General features: G+C 40.8%; 1 protein-coding gene across 16 annotated transcripts in view; it reads left to right on the forward strand.

Annotated features, from left to right (window-relative positions):
* LTBP1 (latent transforming growth factor beta binding protein 1) overlaps positions 1-21,444 on the forward strand; it is a 349,094-nt gene that overhangs the window by 219,102 nt on the left and 108,548 nt on the right. For 10 of the 16 annotated variants that reach the window (XM_054727794.1, XM_054727797.1, XM_054727796.1 and 7 more), the window contains 4 exons: positions 9,190-9,312; positions 13,725-13,892; positions 16,755-16,982; positions 19,365-19,387. In XM_054727794.1, coding sequence (XP_054583769.1) covers positions 9,190-9,312; positions 13,725-13,892; positions 16,755-16,982; positions 19,365-19,387 — 542 coding nt within the window. The remainder of the gene's footprint in view (positions 1-9,189; positions 9,313-13,724; positions 13,893-16,754; positions 16,983-19,364; positions 19,388-21,444) is intronic. The other 6 variants (XM_054727798.1, XM_028140138.2, XM_054727805.1 and 3 more) reach the window with 1 other exon arrangement.

The following is a 21,444-nucleotide window of genomic DNA, read 5'->3' on the forward strand; positions in this document are numbered from 1 at the left end:
CAACAATAATTTTGATTGTTATACCAATATCATCTGACTCTTCTACCTTTTATACTTTCTTTGTAGATAATCTGTCTTTTCTCTCTTTTGAGATGGTCTCTTAATTTTCCATCTTCTCTAGTTTTATCATGATGTGTCTCCACATGGATTTATCTGGATTTTACACAGTAGACAGTACATTGTCAGTCTGAAGAATCATGTTTTTCCTCAAATTTGAAAAATTTGGAATATGGTGTTAAGCTAATGTGTATATATTGTAAACTCTTTTTTGAGTATATCTAAAAGCTTTTCAGGAAAAAGCTTAAAATTATACCATCTGTTATCCACAGGTAGTTTCTTTATCTGTTGTAAGTAAACAATCTATCAACATAAATTTATTGACCACCTGCCATTCATACACTTACTCATTCGTGTTACAGACATTTAATGATGCCTTAAGTAGGGACACTGAGCAATATAGTGTAATTGAATTCTTACCCTTATGAAGATCGCTGTTCTCACACAGTTAGAAAACCAAGGTGGCATGTCGTAAGCACTTTATGAACTTAATTAAATACTATACAATTTCAGAGGGAAGTTCCCATTTAGTTAGAAAAATCACAGATGCTATTTAAAAAACACATTCCTTTAAAAATCACACTGTCTTTTCTATTTATAAAATTCTTACCTGTTGCTTAAAATTTAGAAATGAGAGAAACATATAAAGGGGAAACATGAAAATTTCCATCATCTCCTACAAAAATTGATACATTTTGCTAGATTTCCTGTCAATCACACACACACACACACACACACGAAATTTCATGGACAGCTGTGCAAACTATTTTTTACTTTATATATTATACTTTCTGATGTTATTAAATGATCTTCAAAATTACTGTAATGCTGCCATGGGATCCCAGTTAATGTTTAATGCATTTACCCATTCCCCTAAAGTTGGATTTCAGACTGGTTTCTATTTTTCCCTATTATAGAGAATGCTGTCAAGGCGTGACCATGAACCTTCATGTGACCCTATGACTATGCTCAGTACCTTTATGGGACCCTATGACTGTGCTGTTTTCCAAGCTTCGCTTTATCCTGTGCCAGTTTCCTTTAGAAGAGGATGTACCATTTCCCTTCCCACTCTCAGTAGAGTGTCCACTGACCATGTCCCTCCCCTCCTTCCTGATTTCCTTCTCTTTACAAATTGGAAAACACACAAGGGACAGTTAAATAGTATGTTTTCCTTCTCCAAGGCCCTAGACCAGGGGTGGGGAACCTCTGGCCAGCTGTATCATTTGGTCTGGCCCTGCCAAGGCAACCGCAAGCAGGACTCAAAATTCAATAAATCTAGGAGCTTTTTTCGTAGCAACATAATTTTTAAGTTGATAATTTTGTGTGGCCTGTGAATGATATTATAAATATCCAAATGGCCCTTGGCAGGAAATATGGTTCCCCACTCCTGCCTTAGACATTTCTATTTAGGCTTTCCCCAGTTATTTTATATTAAATATGGCTTCATCTTAAACTAATTCACTTGCAAAAGTGGCACATTCCTGGGGAGGCCTGTTCTGAATCCCTTCACAGTGCTCTCTCTAAAGTTCCCTTCAGTTCCATTATCAATAGGGAATCGTTTGCTGTGATGTTCGTTTCTTTCTCAGGAATATGGAATATAAAATAGGGAATATGTTTATGAGAGTAATGTAGGTGTAAAGATGAAACTTAGAATCCATTGTTTTTGCTATATATTTGGGAAATAATAGTAGAACATCAATAGGTGACTCCTGGTAAGATCGGAGTCAACCAGGCTTGATCATTTATTTCTTCAAGACACTTAAAGATGTTTAAAGTTCTTTTTATTTAGCCTACTGGATTGAGATTCAAACACTGCTCTGCTGTATTTAATCATTTAATCCCAGAAACTGTGGGATACTTAATGTGAGGTCGAATCATGTTTTACAATGGTCAGTGGCTAAGAGGGAATTAATAGACTTTTCTCCTGTTTGAAGGGGCTATCTTACTGTTCAAGGCATCTTCTCGCAACTCCTGCTGCCATTTCTAGTTTAAGTAGGCACATTCCTTTCAGTTAGAATTTAAACAATTCTGATCTGGACCTGTGTATCATATTTCAACATTTAAAAATCAATTTGGGACCCATTCCTCTTTATTTTAGAATCACTTTCTGATGTGTCCTCTTACTCAGCTCAAATCACTGGAACGGGATTCAAAAAGGAAATGTCTGTTTATTTTATTCGCTTTTCTTCAGGAAGGATAGTGGTGAAGTGAGTCATTAGCACATTATATTTTCCAATCGCTCTTTGACCTTCATCTCTGGGGGCTGTGAAATCAATGGGAGAAGCCATGATGGATTCATGTTACTGTGAATGTTTCAAGGAGAAATTAATGCAGTATTTGTAGACTAGAGTCAGAAATCCAAGACCAACAGAGATGTGTGTGCCATTAGCATCTTCCATGTGTAGTATATGTGTATCAAGAAATAAATACAGCTGTTCTCTGGGTTCTGATCATTCTTTTATCATGTTACCCTGAAGAGAGAAGAATTAGAAGGAACGGAGTTGCTCCCACAATGGCTCACTTCCTCTTATGATCGAATCTAACATTCTATAATGATGGGACAATTACTGGTCAGTAGGGATTAGAAAGGTTGAGAACCACTGCTCTAGAGAGATATATTTGTCAACTGTTCATTTGTTTGGTGCCTTTGGGAATTTTACACTGTAGGGCAATGCACCTAGAAAACCTAGAAAGAAATTACGAATGGGCAAGGGATAACTTGACTTTGTAAGGAAGAAGAAGGCACAGAGTCAAGGTAGAGACAGGAGAGGAAGATGGGCAGATGTGTTCTTAGGCAAATCACTTAGAAAAGGAAAATAGAAAGACCCAAGATCTAAAATTTGACTCCTTTAATAGTATCCAAGCAGGTATGTACCATGTGGAATATTGTTACGTGACTTCAAGGGTATGTGTATCCAATGTGCAGCTGCTTCTGTGGAAGTTTAAGAAATACATAATTCATTCTCCTTTTAGAGAATGAATTCCTCCTTTAGCTCAAGTAAGGGATCCCTATTCAAGAGCCAAAAGGTTTGTCTGGCTAGGGAAAGAATTTACCTCCAGAGATATTTCTTTCTGCTTTTAAGGAGAAGTTACATGGCTAAATGGTTTGATGATGGAATGTCTGTCCATCAGCAAACACTGAATATGCTCACAGTGGCATCACCACAGAGCTTCATATTTTCACACAGCACAAAGATCTTCATGTGCTGTTCTCACCTTGGGCCTAATTCCTGTTGATTACGGGACATGTCTCATTTCCTGTATGAACTTGCGTCACTAAAAAGGCAGTAAATTATTAAACACACAGGATACATAAAAGTGTGTTTATTTCCCATAAGGGCACTTACATGATTTACAATATATTATCCATAAATGTCACATTTTTTTTCCACCTTGGCAACTGGCAGATTATTTTGAAGTCAGAGTATTTAAGGGAGAAGTAATCATGGGGATTATCTGCTTCAGCCCCTTTGTGTTACAAGAGAGAAACCCTAGATCGACAGAAATTAAGCGACTTGTTTGAGCTAACAATTTAGCATCTTGCCTAAACCAAAACTGGATTGTAGTGGGATAGTTTTCCCATTAAATTTCCCCACTCCCCCTTAATTATAAAAAATATGATCTTGAACAAAATTATCTCTATCAGGCAGACATAATTATTGTGTAGCTCACCATCCAGAATTGCTATGAAGTTCCTTGAAGCAGGGTGTGCCATACAAATATAAAGGGTGACAGTGAGGGCTGTTGACTCACTAGATTGTTATTCCTTTCCCTAGTACTGCAATAGGAAGGCTGTGTTATATTAGGTTATTTAATGAGTCTCTTGTTATGCATTTTTCCTAACTACTCAACCCTAGACTCAGGGATTTGGGGGACCCAGTCTCTGTTTTGCTTTTAGCTCAGCCTCCCACCTACGCTATGGCCAAAGCACTGTCTCAGAGACAGCAAGCGACTGTCCAGATATAGAAGATACAGACATTGAGTCAAGTCCTCACATGTAACCAGCACCCACCCCCACCCCATCATCTTCCTCAGACAGTGGTGCCTTTTACACGTATAGACACTTATTTCCATCACCTCCGTGGGAGTTTCTCAGTGAGGACATTGCCATTTTGGCAGGACAATTCTTTGTCAAGGGAGACTTCACCACACTTTTAGAAAGTTCTGCTTCCCAGTGTCCACCCCCGAGTTTCCCCAGTCCTTGTGACAACCCAACATGTCCCCCAGGCGGTCACACACCCTCCCTTTTGAGAATCACCAAGTGATCCTCCCTGAGCTAAAAGGGAAGCCGTCTCATCAACCCGCAACTTTCCTATCGATATTTACCTTTGAGAAGATAACTTTTTTTTCAATCCAAATGGCTAATGAGAAGGAAGCCTAAGTTGAAACCTTAATGAGATCACACCACCCTTCTTCAAGAATGACTAAAATGAAAGAGACTGACAGTGTTTGACAAGGATGTGGAGCAGTTGGTACCAGGAATGGAAATTGGCATAGCCACTTTGGGTAAGTATTTGATAGTACTTATTAAAGTAAACCTGGGCCTTCTCTAGCGACACAGAAATCCGACCTCTAGATACAGATACAAGAGTAATGAGGACCCAGGCTTACCGAAACTGGCATGAATAAATTAATTTTGATAGCTTCACACAATAAAATATAATACAGCAGTAACAACATTGATAAATCTCACAGGTGTAGTAATGAATGTAAAAGTCACACATAAGAACATATATAATATGATTGCCTTTATGTGAAGTTCACAGACAGGCAGGTCTAATCTATGGTGATAGAAGTCAGAGTAGCAGTGACCTGTGAGGGCAGAGATGTTGACTGGGAAGAGGCACGAAGGAGACTTCACAGGCAATAAACATGTTCTAGGTGGTGGTTACATAGTGCACACACACACAAACGTGTACACATTTATGCATGCATATACCTTCACACTATGTGTATGTAAAATTCATCTAGTTTGATATGCTTTTCTGTACATACATTTTTAAAAAGTCAGAAATTTAATTTCTAATTTATGGTACTTTAGAGAATATGATAAAAATAAATTGAGGCAGCTGAGGGAAGTGGGAGGTTTTCCGGAAGCTGTGAAAGTGTGTCATGAAGAAAGGGTCATGCTTCTGGGTTACTGAGGCCAAAATTAGGGGAGTTGGTGTGGCCGGTGCTAGTGGCACTAGCTGATTAGTGATAGCAGGAAAAGGGAGGGCTTTACACGATTCCCCTTCCCCATGCATTTTTCCATTCCTTCCTCTCTATAGCCATAGTTGTACTTTTTTTTTTTTTAAGTCTTAATTCCTGTCCTCCATTCCCATGGCATCATGGTTGAGGCAGTGGGCAATGTTGAGGAGAGTCAAAGAGGGCACAGGCAGTGGTCATGCACCGGGTCAGTGGTCGGCAAACTGCGGCTCGCGAGCCACATGCGGCTCTTTGGCCCCTTGAGTGTGGCTCTTCCACAAAATACCACGGCCTGGGCGAGTCTATTTTGAAGAAGTGGCGTTAGAAGAAGTTTAAGTTTAAAAAATTTGGCTCTCAAAAGAAATTTCAATCGTTGTACTGTTGATATTTGGCTCTGTGGACTAATGAGTTTGCCGACCACTGCACCAGGTATTTATATGTCTGGACAAAACGCCTTCACCGTAGCCTCCAGCCCGCAGGGAGGCTGGGACGGATGATAAAGAAGCAAGGGGAGGATTCTGGGTCCCTGGAGGCGAACCAGGAATGTGTGGTGGTGCAGCCAGTGAATAGGAGGAGGGGCCACTCAGAGAAAGAGGAAGGCCGGTCATTGCACCTCAGTGGGGACATGAGCAGAAACGGAAGAGAGGAGATGGTGTCCGGCCTTCTTGACCACAGCTGGCTCGTTACCCAAACTTGAGGTTTAATTTGGGACATACAACAGGGCCTTTGCTCATACCATGTAAGCCCCAACCGGGCTTTCCTAAGGAGAATGAGTTACAGGGCAATATTGTTAATTCTATGCCGTGCATGAATGTGTATTACAGTGATAAGGAATGAGACGGTCAGGTGCTGGGCCTTATGCTGTGCCAGGTGTAATCTAGCTGACCAGTTTCCAGCCGGACCCAAGTTGGGATGCTGTGGAGCGGATACAACAAATGTGTTAATTTGTCACTTGAATGTCATTGAAAAACCGTATTTTATCACTAAAATGAAATTAAAAACTGCATGTGTTGGATAAACTATGGCCATATAGATATCTATGGCTACTTAGAATAGGAGCTATAAGCAAATACTGATTTATTGGGGGCTGTATGTGCCTCTTTATGGGACAGTTCTGCCTAGTAAAGTTTTGCTACCAATGTGTTGTTTTAATTTAGAAAATTGATATTTTGGGATCCTTAATAAAAGCTTTATTAGAATTAATGATAGAAGGAAATGAGTATTATTTGAAAAAGGAAATGCTAATAGCCAAGTCTGTTAACCATTGAGCTTCATACACCAAAATACAAATGTCTGCTAATTTTGAAATTGTCACATTCTGCTTTTGCTTGTTAATTAGTTGCCTTTGCAAACGACTCTATAATCTTGCTTTTTAAAGTCAGCACATTTTTTTATCTCTCCTTCTCCAGTTAACTTTGGTTTCCCTTTGGATCACTGTCTTAGTCCGTTTGGGCTGCTGTAACAAAACACCACCGACTGGGGAGCTTATAAACAACAGATATTTAGTGCTCGCAGTCCTAGAGGCTGGGAAGTCCAAGATCAAGGCACCAGCATGGTCTCCTTTTGCCGAGGGCCCTTTTCCGGTTGCAGGCTTCTCCCTTGTGTCCTTCCATGGAGGAAGGGACTGGGAATCCTCTGGAGCCTGTTTGCAAGGCGCTATTCCCATTCTTGAGGGTTCCACCATCTAGACTTTAGCACCTCCCAAAGGCCCCGCCTACTGATACCATTGTATGTTGATGTTGGATTTCAACATATGAATTTTGAAATGAATGAGTTTCAAACATTTGAACCAGAGCAACCACCAGGCAGATGACCTTAAGTCTCCATTTCCAGCTCTGGTTTCCTTTCGCTTCCTGAATTTTCCTCCCCTGCTGCTGGATATTTATTCTTGGGTGTGATTTTCGAGTGTAGCGCTGATCTCTTCATCTACCTCCTTCCTCCTCAGAGCTTTTCACAAAACCAACAATGTCTTCCTTTTTTCTGGGATTAGAAGCCTCCCAGGCACCTTCAACTCCTTTCTCTTTGTAGGACAGTCAAAGAGAAAGGAGTTGAAGGTGCCTGGGCTGTCTGTGTGTGTGTGTGTGTGTGTGTGTGTGTGTGTGTGTGTGTGTAATCTTTATTCCTTTTCTTCTTGATTATTCTTGTGGTCACCAACCTGGCTTCTCACCATTCTCATACTTGCATTGCTCCCTCAGTGATCCAACTTTTAATCTTTTCTCACCAAGCCATGTGCTGACCAGATGAATTTCCCCAGAGCCTGCCTTTGATGATGTCTTCCCTCCTGCTTAGAAACCTTTAGTGTACTCACTATTCTTAATAAAGTGGAACCCAAACCTAGCCTGGCTTTAACCAGCTCTCTTTCCAGATATATACTTTCCCGAAACTTCTTTTGTAGCCAACGGTTTGACTCATGATTTCCTGATGCCCCTTCCCTTTCTCCGGTGTCTGTGCTTATGCTCCTGCATCCACCCACAGAGATCACTCACCCCTCCCTCCACTTCTGCCCAACTTCTTCCCAACTTCAATGCCCGAAGTCTTACCTGCTTTTCAATGCTGCCGTCTCCTCTACCTCCAACTTCCTCTCCTAGCTCTTCCTGTGTATACAGGCCATTGCATACTTTACCTTCAAGTTTATGACCTTTCCTCTGATTGTGATAACTTGAACTCGTTATCACTTCGTGAATTTTTTGCATAGATGTATGTCTGACTAGATTGTCAATGTCTCCAGGGCGAACCGTTTGCTTCCTTGTACGCTCTAGCATACCTAACATACACTCACAGTAAAAGGTAAGCTCTGTGAAGGCCGGACTCTTTTGTCAGTTTTGTGCACTGGTAAATGCCTAGTATCTAGAACAGCAATGGATACATAGTAGGTGCCTAATAAGTATTTGTCATATAAATTGTAGATGTTCGATAGCTTGTGATTTCATTTTAATTCATTCACACCTGCTGCATTAAAAGGTGCTAGCATCTTGCCTTGTGAATGACCCACGTTCCGCGTGGTTCAGGGTTCGGGCTCCGGAAGAGGGGCCACACACAAATGAAAGAGACAAGACAAGAAATAATTTGGAAATATTGGGGGACCAGGCAGGAGCCCAGCTCAAGAGGAAGGACTCCGCTTGGGCTCCGGCCTTGCCATCCTTTTATTCAATTTGGGATCCACCTATAGCCCTTAGCAGGCAATTTCCAGTAAGAGGCAGACTATCTTATCAGTAAGGATTTACATGACTGTCTGGCAGGGAAGTTGCTTCAGCTACCATTGTCTGGACTAAACAGTGGGTGTACAGCCCTGACCTTTGCCAGAGCTCAAGGGTCACCAGCCTTCCGGGTTCCTTGTCCACACCTCTCTGCTAGTGAAGACAATGGGTGGCTTCCCGCATTGCCTGGCCAGCATGGCTCAGTGGTTGAGCATCAACCTATGAACCAAAAGGTCATGGTTTGATTCCTGGTCAGGGCACATGCCCCAGGTTGCAGCCTTGATCCCCAGTGTGGGGGTACAGGAGGCAGCTGATCAATGATTCTCTCTCATTATTGATGTTTCTATCTCTCTATCCCTCTCCCTTCCTCTCTGAAATTAGTAAAAAATATTATTTAAAAGATGCTAGTATCTCTTATTTATTACTAGAGGCCCAGTGCATGAAATTCGTGCATGGGTAGGGTCCCTAGCGGCTGCCGGCTGCCAACCAGGGCCTTCCTTCCCCGGCTGCTGGCTGCCAGCTGGGGCCTTCCTTAGTTCCGCGCCACCCCTGGTGGTCAGCACACGTCATAGTGAGCGATCTAACTCCCAGTTGGTCGAAGTCCCGAGGGGACACTTTGCATATTAGGCTTTTATATATATAGATAACCAAGAGATTATGATGAAAAAGAAAGTGAATGCAATTTATAGCCAGAATCTGCCCAGCAGGGGGTGAATGCTCCTTCTGAAAGAGTTGTGTTTTCCTGCAGATATTAATGAATGCCAGCTACAGGGTGTGTGCCCTAATGGTGAGTGTTTGAATACCATGGGCAGCTATAGATGTACCTGCAAAATGGGATTTGGGCCGGATCCTACTTTTACAACTTGTGTTCGTAAGTAATGATCACTTTTTATTCTCATTTTGAATCAGGGATTGGGGTGGGAGGTTATCCAAAATAAGGTAAATACTCAGTGGTCAACTGAATATTGTACATATGCAGGAAAAACCTCATTAAAATGACCAGAGGGAGGAAGCGGGGCTGACATATTACAATAAACCTATGTTACAGAACCAAAATGCATTTTTATTGCATTCAGAAAAATATAATAGCCAAAAGTCAAGGTAGAGAACAAGCACGCTGAGGAAATGGATTTGATGAAGAGAAGAGAGTTCATTACAGTGAGCATACCTGAGAGATGAAACGTTTTTTCCTTCATGAGTATTTTAAGCATTATTTAGGCCGAGTTCAACTTTCTCCCAGCTTCTGTTTTTAATTAGTCCAAATTCTGAGTCACTAGTGTTTGATTTAATGAGGTTTCACTGTACTTTCTTAGTTGGAGAGTCTGGGAAATAGTTTTGGATATTCTATTCCGTTGTCCTCAAAAGCCACCAAAATGCATCCCTGAAGTTATACTCTTTTGCCTAATAAATATTGTCTCTAAGATTTTCTCTTGTATCTGGTGTGGGTAAAAATCCTCCATCAAACCACATATGCTAATGTTGGACAGAAAATATAGTTTCTCCGAAAACTCTCTCACCATGAAATAGAATCCAGTATAATCACTGCATCACCTGACAATTAGAGATGCAGGCATTTTAGATACAAAATTCTCAAATGCAGATTTTTAAAGGTTATCCTTTTTTTAATGTCCTCGTGCCCATTATTACAATGTAGGTAAGCAATGCAGATTTTTCAAAGCCATATACAACTGAAGTTTAGGATAATTTTAAGAACAATTCTGCATTAATTTCTGTCCTACAAAGTTTGATTCTTATTTATCTGTTTTTAATGTGGCTTTGATATATGTTAAACTGCACCCCTCTGGGCCCCAGTTTTAAACTTGCCATTTGGTTAAGACATGCTCTTCATGATGATACCATCGTTTGTTTTCAACTGTGCATTTGCCTCTAACTCTGTGCCCTAAGCTGAGACCACAGACATGAAAAACAGGTGTCATAAAATAAAAATGACAGGCTCATTCATTCCTTTTAGGTGAGTTTGTTGAGTCTCTGGGAACATTGTTACTAATTACTACTATTTTCCTTTAAAAACTGCCGAATGCAGATTAGGAAATTTTGCACGTAAGTTCTTTTTTTTCCATGTTCTTTCACATAATTCTGATCACAAACAGACAGACAGTTAATGGATCGTTTTAGCCAGTGGTAAAGTTAAGACTGTAAAATGATGTTTGCATACGAGGTACGTTTGAAAATGGGCGCAAGAATTTGGAAATTTCAGGCCAAAAAATCACATTGTTGACAATATCCAGAAAATTTAGAGATAATTTCTGGTTGGTGTGAATTACATGAGTCAATATTTTAAATAGCTTTATAATTTAAGTGTAAAAGATTTTTCAGAGTTTGGATATAAAATTTGTTGTGAATGTTTTTATTTCCTTAAATAATTTGACTTGTCTTGTTGAAATCACTACATTTAAGGCTAAAGATTAGTAAATTTGGAGAACTGGTCGCAAAGTGTTTTATTAAACTTTGGATGTCTAGTGTTAAGGGCAGACATCCAGGTTTTAGTGAGATGGTTGAAATTCGCCAATGCGATTTTTGAAACACTCGCACATTTCCTTAGCATTTATTTTCCCCTGTCATTGCCCAAATAATACTGAACTTATTAAACCACCATCCATTCTTATTTGAAAAAATAACTCAATTTTATGGTTCAGCTACAACAGCTGAAATGATAAGTATTGGGAGATGTTTGTTGCTAGTTAAATATTCCAGTTTAGAGTTTGAAGTTATAACCTGGGCTCTGTACCAGTATTGAGTGGGCAGATTTATTTCTCTTGCCTCGGAATTTACCACGTGTAACATCGTAGAGATTTGTAGAGTCCTTCAGGGTTTGCGACTTGGTTTAATCCGGTTGGACTTGCTGGTGAACTAGATTTTGACGAAATTGATGGGGAAAATCCGAAGACAGATGAGAAGAATCAGGGAAGAAGGTGATACTTACAGAGTAAGGGAAAAAAATTGGCAAGATGGTACCCTCAGTGGTTATGGGGATGTAGCAGAGAGTGGGGTCACACACACACACACACACACACACACACACACACACACAGTAGCTGCTGTTAACATTTGGAATATACCTTCTTGAGGGGTATAGAAACAGCCATGGATGAGAGTCTGCAAGCCAATTTAGGGAAATTGACTACATTTGTTCAGACAGCATGAATTTAGGCCGTACCCAGGCCATAAAAGGTGCGGCTGACTCTGTGAACTCAAAGAAATGCACTTGGCAACAGCCGAGGAGCAATGGGAAGCTCTCCCTGTTCCCGAATGCACCCTCTGAATTCCTTGACTCCAGCCAAAGGTTGCAACCATTTCTCTTTCTCTCCTTGCCCGCTCTCTGTCCTTGACTTAGCCAAACTCAAAGAAGGGAAGTGGGAGGGTTCTGGCATTTGCTGCCTCTCACCTCTCTGTCTGTGTAGCTCAGGATGCAGCAGCAGCGTTCTCCAAGCCTGCCCCTACCTACGTCTGGGGAAAGGTGAAATTTTAGGACATGTTAGAGCAAATCCAAGAAAAAGTATAATAACCTTTTGCATTTAGAGTGGGAAAACTTTCTGACCTGAGCAGCGACTAATTTTCTTAAGAATTCAAGAGCTTCAGGATGAGCGCTGCAGGGGGTGTGTCTATAGGTTCAGATAAAAGAATTCTGAGCCTGGACTTTGCTGCTTCATAGTCTTCCCGAACAATGGACTTGGTGCTAATTGACAGAAACAAAGGGTTATAGAGAAGATGTGCTCAGGAACTTCTGCCAGAGCCCTGGAAGCCATGAGATGAAGGACAAATCCCTTCAAAGCCAGTCATGTTTATGCACATCATTTCGTTTTAATTTTCCTAGCACCTTGATGAGATAGGTGTTGTTCTCATTGTACACATTGGGAGACTGAAGTTAGGAGAGTTTAAGTAACTTCTCAAGGTCATACAGCTAGTAACTGACATTGGAGATTGAAAACTGGGTTCTGTGCCTCCAAATTTAGGGTCCTAGATCAAGTTCATGATAATTATCCTTCACATTTGAATTGATATTAGAGCAGCATGTCTTTGAAAGTATAGTCAGAATTTATTGTGTGGCCCTATAATGTTACCATGGCAACATTGGAAGAGTCTGTAGTGTTGCCCAGCACATGGTGGGCATTGAGTTTGATGGCCCAGCCGTCTGCTGGCAAAATTCTCTCTTTTGGGAGGAGATCAGTTTCTTTTGGGGGAGATCAGATCTTTTCTTTTCATATGGATGAGGCCCACCCACATTCTGGAGAGTAATCTGCTTTACTCAAAGTCTGCTACTTTAAATGCTAATCTCATGTACAAAAAAAAAAAAAAAAGCACAAAACAACTTTATAGCAGCATCCAGACCTGTGTTTGACCAAATATTTGGGTGCCGTGGCCTAGCCTAGTTAAAATGACCATAAACTTAACCATCATAACGAGTCATAGTGACTTCCCTTAAGGTATATTGATAGGTGGTAGACCTTTTCACTCTGCTACATAGCATCTCGATTTAATTGGGGTTTTTCTTGTAGCATCTACTGAGCCGTCACATATGTGTCCTTTCTCCCCAGCAGAGGGTGTAACGGTTAGATTCAAGAAGTCTTATCTACTAAACTTAGTAGAAGGACCATCAGGAATAGGATTTAGGTATTGGAGGAATGTAGGCTGGTGTGCTTTTGCAATGTTTTTCTTCAGGGTTGAGCCCATCCTTCTGCTCCTTCTCTGATCTGCTGTCTGGCTGGACTGGGGGCCCTGGGGGCACTGCAGGTCAGAGGGTTTGCTGCTGCCCTTTCCCTGTTCACTGTCCCAGGGTGAAATCCGATGGGGCCCTGCAAGCTCTCACTGTCCTCCAAGCAAAGAGAGCAACCACAGCTGGCTTGCAGCATCAGCTGTGTTCAGTTTGTGAGCTTCCATAGTGCCTGGTTGCTCACCAAATTCTTCCCTAGAACGACCTCTGTTACGGCCATCTACAAGAAAAAGACCGCTGTGTAGTGATTTTGCTATTAGGTGATGAGGTCTGTTTGGGCAGGTAGATTTTGGGTGAAATTGTTTCTTTTCACTTTTAGGCCCACATACCTGATTTAATGCTTTTTCTAAAATGGAAGAAGGGACTGAACTGGAAAACTCATTTGGTAAACTGACTCTAAATGAAGAAAGGCTCTGTCCTAAATCTAGATAGACGTATTCGGAAGTGTGGCTTCTGATCCAGACTCTACGGTTGTTTTTACTATTACGTGAAAAGTCCATCTGGTTTTTGTTGTTTCTTGGGTGACGTGGGGCCTTGTCTCTCTGCTTCAGCGGATACCCCTGTGATCTCGGAAGAGAAGGGGCCCTGTTACCGACTTGTCAGTTCCGGAAGGCAGTGCATGCACCCTCTGTCTGTTCACCTCACCAAGCAGCTCTGCTGTTGTAGCGTGGGCAAGGCCTGGGGCCCCCACTGTGAGAAATGTCCCCTTCCAGGCACAGGTAAGACATGCTCAGCTGCGCACTCACGTTCATCCCTGGCCACACAAGTACACGGGACAACTTCGGCAGCTAGTTATTTTTTTGTCTCTGATTCTAAAGTTAGTTTTTAATAACACAGTGTGTTTTTGTCACTTCTGTGGAAACCATGAACAAAGAAGGGTGAACTGTAAAAAAAGTTACATGCAAAGAGATTTCCAATTCTGTGTAACATTAGGCTTCCTTTTGAATGCCAAGAAGAGCTATTACAGTTGATCATCACTTCTGGGACTCTAAGGCTGCTGTTTAAAAGTGTAGTGAGATCAGAAGTCCCTGCTGGGCCATGCATTTTCCTAATGATTGGCCGCTCACCACTTGCACAGTAATTAGACCTTGTGTAGGTTGCCTCATTCATTCATTTATGGAAGGTGTGCTTATCAGGTTCTGTTGTGAACATTGTGTTTCATTTCTCCAATTAGAAATGGAGGTAATTTCAGTAACTCAAGGGTAGACCCTGCCAAAGTCCCCATGAACTTCTAGGTGGGAGCTGAATATTAAGAAGTGGATTAGTCTCTAACTTTCAATTTGGTACATAATTACCTGATGTCCCGAAAGAGTAAATCTGTATAAGTGCCTTAATTTTACCAAGAAGTCACCAGTTTCTCATTCAGGGTCAAGCAGAGTTAAATGAAATAGAAAGAAACATGCCCTGCAAATACTGGGCACCATGATATTATCAAAGGAGTGGCCTCCATGTCACTGGTGTGGGATGGACATAAAAAGTTTGCCCAGTTGCATATTTGAGAAGATGCATAAATTTTCACAGGGCCATTGCAATCTTAAAGCCATAACTTATACTGTAGCAGACAGGGTTAAATGAAAATTTAAATATTATGATCCACTTTTGGTGATGGGTAGGATCAGAAAGAACTGGTAAGGCACAGGGTAGTGTAATGTTGATGGTATTTTGGTAGACCAGATAATTTTAGACATCTCCAAAAGGTCCTATTTTTCTCATATAGGATCTGATCCACTCATTATTAAAAAGTAATAATAAAAATAAATTACCTTTATGATTCATAGATACATTTATCTTTTAAGTTCAATTTTGGTAGCTTTGTAACCTTTACATGAAACGTAAATCAAGATGGTGAGTATCATGCTGGGAGACTTCTCCCTAAAATACAACAGCTAAACTTGAAAATAATATTAAAGATAAAATTTTTACACTTAGCCAATTTGGTTATGTGGTGATTTTCATAAAAAAATAATATTTAGGTCATCAGTACTTTAGCTGTTTGATAGAATACCATGTTTCCTTCTGGAAACATCTATTCTTTCGAGTAAGAACTATTTCATAGTTAAACACAAGAATGAGGTTCCACCATTCAATGTGTGATCCTTATTAAAATAATGTTTTAGCATGCTTTAGAGTTTCTTTTTCATTGGGAATTAATTTTAGATCCATTTCATTCAGTAGGAAATCTTTTGTTCAGTGCAAGTACTAAATGACTGATTTTACTTTCAATTTTACAAGTAGAAAGAAAAATGTTGGCCGTAAGTTCCTTGGTGTCCGCATTTGGTAACTTGCCTCCAATACCAACACCAAGGGGATTAGCTGGAATTTTCCTCCTTGGGCCCCACACTGTCTTGTCTCCCGAGCCTTTGTTCTTTACGTGTTCCTTGGGATTATGCAATGGAGGTCAGCAACTCACACGTGCCCAGTCTACCTTTTTTTTTTTTTTTTTAACTCTACGAAACCACTTTGCTGGGGAGGATAGTGATTCTAGGCACAGAATATCCCCTGTCTTCTGGATAATTTAGCTATCTGCTCATGGTCAGGCTTTTGCCCAGGTATCATCCCTTCCCATGAATATAAGTATATCCTAATATGGCATATCCTTTTTTTTAAAAAAATATATTGATTTCAGAAAGAAAGGGAGAGGGAGAGACAGAAACATCAATGATTAGAGAGGATCATTGATCGGCTGCCTCAATGCCCACTTGGGATCGAGCCTGCAACCCAGGCATGTGCCCTGACTGGGAATTGAACCGTGACCTCCAGGCTCATCGGTCAATGCTCAATCACTGAGCCCCATCAGCCGGGCTGTGGCATGTCCTTTTTAAACTTGATTCCTACCCATCATCTCTTTAGCATGTCTTAATGCACTGGGTTCCTCCCCACTGTCCTGAGACTCTCTCTTCAAGCACGCTTCCCCTCTTCAATCCTTCTGAACCGACCTCTCCAGGTCAGCTCATACACTCCATTCTGGCTGAGTCCTTTGGGTTCCTCAACTGGAAACAAATTATGATGATGTCAACCCCTCATTTCCCTGAATAGTGATTTTTTTCTTTTTGCCCATCTAATTTAGAGAGATGTTACTGAGTTTCTTGTTAATAATCAATGAAATTAACCCATAGCAGAAGGAAAAAAGCCCAATTTTTGCTCATATTACACACATATCTCCAATAAAATATATCTTATATAGTGTCTTTTATACATATAAATCTAATATATTACATATACTTAATATGTGTAATATATGTGATGTGTAAAGTATTAATTATATAACACTTAGTTTATTGCTGATACATATAAATGATATATAAAATATATGCTCTTATGTGCTATATATATATATAACCTGATTGTGTAGGATAAGAAATTAATAGATGGAGAAATGTTTAGTAAAAGAAGGGTTGGGGTTTTTTTCTGTAAATATGCAAGTTTAACAGAAATTCAAACATTTTGCATCTGGTTTTGAAGATTTTAAATGTAACTATATTAGTGATGATTTATTAAGAGATACTCATCATGATATTTTCCTCTGTATCAGTTTGCACTTTTAGATTTTTAAAAGGAATATTTTCCCATCCCAAATCTAGCTGCTTTTAAGGAAATCTGTCCTGGTGGAATGGGTTATACGGTTTCTGGCGTTCATAGACGCAGGCCAATCCATCACCATGTAGGTAAAGGACCTGTATTTGTCAAGCCAAAGAACACTCAACCTGTTGCTAAAAGTACTCATCCTCCACCTCTCCCAGCCAAGGAAGAGCCAGTGGAGGCCCTGACTTTCTCCCGGGAACACGGGCCAGGAGTGGCGGAGCCCGAAGGTGAGAGTGGAAATGGATCATGGACCTAGCCGTCTGTCTCGGGTGTCTGCTTTGGTTTCCCTGTCTATACCCTTCCAGAGTAGGGGTTTCCTGCCTTGGCACTATTGACATTGGGGGTGGGTAATTCTTTGATGTGGGGGCTGCTCTGTGCATTGTAGGATGTTTAGCAACAGCCCTGGCCTCTGACCTCGAGATGCTAGTAGCACCTCCCTTCTAGTTCTTGCAGCCAAAAAGGTGTCCAAACATTTCCAGATGTCCCTGGAGTGGGGGTGGGGGGAAAAATGACCCCTGATTGAGAACCGCTGCTCTAGAGTCATATGGACCTAGCAGGTAACAATATTCCAAGGTAATCTCAGGACATGGTCTTGTGTTTGGGGCCCCTTTCTCTTGGTGTTTAGTCCTGGAGAGTGCTTTAGATCCTTCAAGGAATAGCCCAAATTCGTTTCTGTGTCTAGAGGGTCGTTTAATAAATATTTACATACTTTAAAAAGTGGAATCCACAGGCTTAAAGTTAAAGCATCAAAGGAGCTTCCATGAAATAAAGTCCAACGGGTTAAGGGGAGGAAGGACAGGGTCAATTGAAAGGATCTTGGAGACTACTTACTGCAGTCCTTTGATTTACATTTTGGGAAACCTGAGACCTGGAGTGGGGACCCGACTTGCCAGTTGTCACGCACAGAGTAGGTGATGGTGTCAGGGAGCGTGTTTATTCAGGGAAGTGGTTTAGGCCTTATACTCCAGGGGGAGGCTAGGGACAGCTGACCCTGACTATCTCCCTGGCTTTCACAAAGAGGATCATCTCTATCTCTGTCCTTCAATATAAACCAGCATAGCTAATACTTGGAATATCTCTGTTACTACAAAAAGTCTCACCCCCCATAGAAGGAAAACAAATCTTAGGCGTGTCTGAATACATATTGGCTCTAATAAAGCTGGTTTTCGCTTTTCTGACTTGAGACTTAGGTCAGAATTCAGGGTGATCAGTTATGGATTTTGTAAGGAGAGAAGGTGCCATAGGTTAGTGACGACATGGGGGCTTGGCAAGGCCTCCTTCCTGGTCGAGGTGTCTTTTGTGCAGGTCTCTGGCCCTCCATGTGTTCTAGCCGCTTTCATCCCACTCCTTGTCTTGCTGCACTTCTTTCTTGGTTAGGCAGAGCAGTGGGACCTCCCCTGGAGTTGGCAGTGTTGGCCAGTTTGCTCCTATACATTTGGGGGGTCAGGGCCAGGTGTTTGCCTCTCCTCATCCTCTGCGTAAGCAGGAGAAAATGGGCTCTGGTCCAGGCTCTGCCTCAAGACTTCCTTAATGGTGGATCAGGCAGGACAGAATGTTCGTTCCGAGTTTCTCCAATCACAAGGATATTGCAGCAGTGCTAGCAGCCTGGTGTCTGATTGCTTTGAGGAGTTAATGCATCTACCAAACTTGTATATTAATGTCACTGAGGCATTGACTCACGAGAAAAATGTTGGTGAATGTTCACCTAAGGCCGTGGTCGGCAAACCGCGGCTCGCGTGCCACATGCGGCTCTTTGGCCCCTTGAGTGTGGCTCTTCCACAAACTACCACGGCCTGGGAGAGTCTATTTTGAAGAAGTGGCGTTAGAAGAAGTTTAAGTTTAAAAAATCTGACTCTCAAAAGAAATTTCAGTCGTCGTACTGTTGATATTTGGCTCTGTGGACTAATGAGTTTGCCGACCACTGACCTAAGGCGTAAGGAATGATTAATGAAAAGCAAGCCTTTCAAAATACAAAGGTATAACCACTCACCCTATGGTGATGTTTATGATTGTGTAATATGTAATTTGTTCACCATATTGATGCTAATCTGTCATTGGATCTTACTGGCTTGTGATTTTTTCCCGAAATTTCATTAGTATATCTTCCTGGAAATGTTCACAGAGCTTCATTAAGAATTAGTACGCACCAAGAATGCAGCACCTATTCTTGTCTCATTGAAATAGTGCCATTCTTTTCTTAACACTGACCTCAGAAAGCATTTCAAACATTATATAATATTAAGGATAAGTATGACCAATTAAAGGAAATGTTTGTTTTCTAAAATATGGAATGTTCTACAAAATTGAGATTAGGCATAAAAATGATGTACTAGAAAGTGTTACCTCCTTTAACATTTTTAGTTAATGAGAGACATGGAAAGAACTTCATCGAATCTGTGACCTGACTTCACCTCCTGTAATTGAGGAATTTCCCCTGTCAGCGTGTGTAATATCCAAAATAGTAGCGACCATAATTCTGCATTTGACTTAGTTTGATTCTTAATCCTTTTGGAGACATACTGAACTTCCATTGCACTTTAAAATTTAAAATACTATGTAGTAGATTATTTTAAATGTTACTAATGTCCTCCTTTCTTTTCTGGTTTTAGTGGCAACTGCACCCCCTGAGAAGGTAATTTATTCATTGTTTACAAGTCTCTCTTTTTGTTTCTTTAACTTCACAATGGTTTCCTTTTGGAATATGTATGGGTTTTTAAAGCTTCAATACAGTAGCATGTATATTCATCATTTGGTTGAAGGAAATGGCATTCATTCATTCAAGAAGTATTTAGTGAGCACCTACTATATGGCTAACAGTATTCTGAATGCTAGGAAAACAATCGAGTGAAAAACCAGACAAAACTTATTTTCTTCATGGAACTTAAATTACAGGGGGAGAAAATGACGGGACTAATAGGAACCAGGGCTAAACACAGAATTCAGAGTCAACTTATGGCCTGGACCATCTACGGAAAGAAAGCTTCTGGCGGGTTTATGTAATTGTATATTCTTATGGCGCATATGTACTGAGTGATGCACTTTTTAATTTGATTAAAATTTCACACATAATGGGGGAATAAGGACACATATGTAATACCTTAATCAATAAAAAAATTTTTAAAATTAAAAAACAAACTCCATTTTAAAAGCAAACAAAAAAAAATTTAACATGCATGTTTGAATTTGTTAGAGTAAGAACAGATCTTACCCTTGAAAGTTACAACCATTCCTAGAACATTGATTAGAAATTTGAGAGAATTTTTTATAAACCTGTTCGTTTTGGGCATAAAATGGGGCTATAAATTGTGAAATTTATTAGTAGGAAATATATAAATTTTCTGGAACTAAGTCCTACTTAAGGCATATTGTTCCATGTCTAAATCTTGTTTTGATTCTCTATAATAACATGACAATGAGGTAATTATTAAATGTTTATACATTTATAGTTATTTAGTTGACAAGACTGCAGTAAGTATTCAAATTTAGATCGGGCAAATACATATATCAATTATTATAGTTTTAAAAATCTTTACCTTATGAACATGGGATAGAGTAGCATATGTGCTGAAAGAATCCAGGGGGGAAAAAGGTGATTTTTGAGTGATAGCACCCAACAAGGAAGAATGTCATGTTATATTAACCCCCAGAAGAAGCACAACAAATACGCATATTTTGCACGAACATTTGCAGCTGTTGGTTAGCATCTCCTGAAGTTCAGTGACGTACGGTAGTTTGCAGTTCTGTTGATTTTGAATTTGGTTCTGGTTGATGTGAGGGAGGAATCCTTCAGGGTGGGAGTGGACCGGCCAGCTCCCTCACAGCCTCGTCTTATCTCGGGCTTGTTCTTCTCTGTTTATGGTGGAGTTCATGCTACACCTTTCATTAGGAATCTGAAAGAGGGCCTGAACATTTTCTTGTCTACTCTTACTGCAATTAATTTGGAGAAGCGGCAGTGGGAAAAATGCAGCCAGAGTCCTTGTGGTCTTAACTCCTGGCAGAGGCCTCATGATATTGAAGATTGATGAAGAGAAAGCAGGGTGGTCCGGGGTGGGAAGTTATATGTGCAAAGGTGTGGCTGGGACAGCAAGAGGTCAGTGAGGGGAGCAGGAGAGACGGGTTAGAAAGAGAAACTTGGGATACCAGCCTGCAGTTGTCATCAGTGGGGAAGTACTCTGCTCCTCAGCTGGACCCCATCTATCCATTGGTGAGGTGACATTGATGAGGAATGCTGCTGCCCAGGCCGATATGGAGAATTCTGTTTGTTAGCTGCGGGAGTGGATTGATGGTCTTCTTGCTGGCATTGACCATGGGCTGCAGGGATTGGGGTGCAATTGAGACTGACTGAGGTCAGATTAAATAGGTAATAGAAAGCTAGTCTGTGTTCTTAAGAAGTGGGGAAAAGTAATAAGTGCTCAGTATTTTTAGAAGATAAATCACAGCAGGATTGACTGAGATAGGGAGAAAGAGGAAGCTGGAGTAAATATTAGAATAAACTGAGAATCAGAGAGTGAATCCAGACTTGGGGTAGTGAGGGCCACGGATCTGGAAAAGGATGGACAATAGAAGGAATAGTGCAAATGGGCAGAGGTTGGGATGAGAAATGAAAGAGGGAGGACTAAAAAGTGACTTTAAACCTGGTAGATTAATGATTGTGGCATTGACAGAAATGAAGTTGAGATGACATATGGA

The sequence above is a fragment of the Eptesicus fuscus genome, chromosome 16 (genome assembly GCF_027574615.1).
Source record: "Eptesicus fuscus isolate TK198812 chromosome 16, DD_ASM_mEF_20220401, whole genome shotgun sequence".
Classification (NCBI taxonomy): domain Eukaryota; kingdom Metazoa; phylum Chordata; class Mammalia; order Chiroptera; family Vespertilionidae; genus Eptesicus; species Eptesicus fuscus.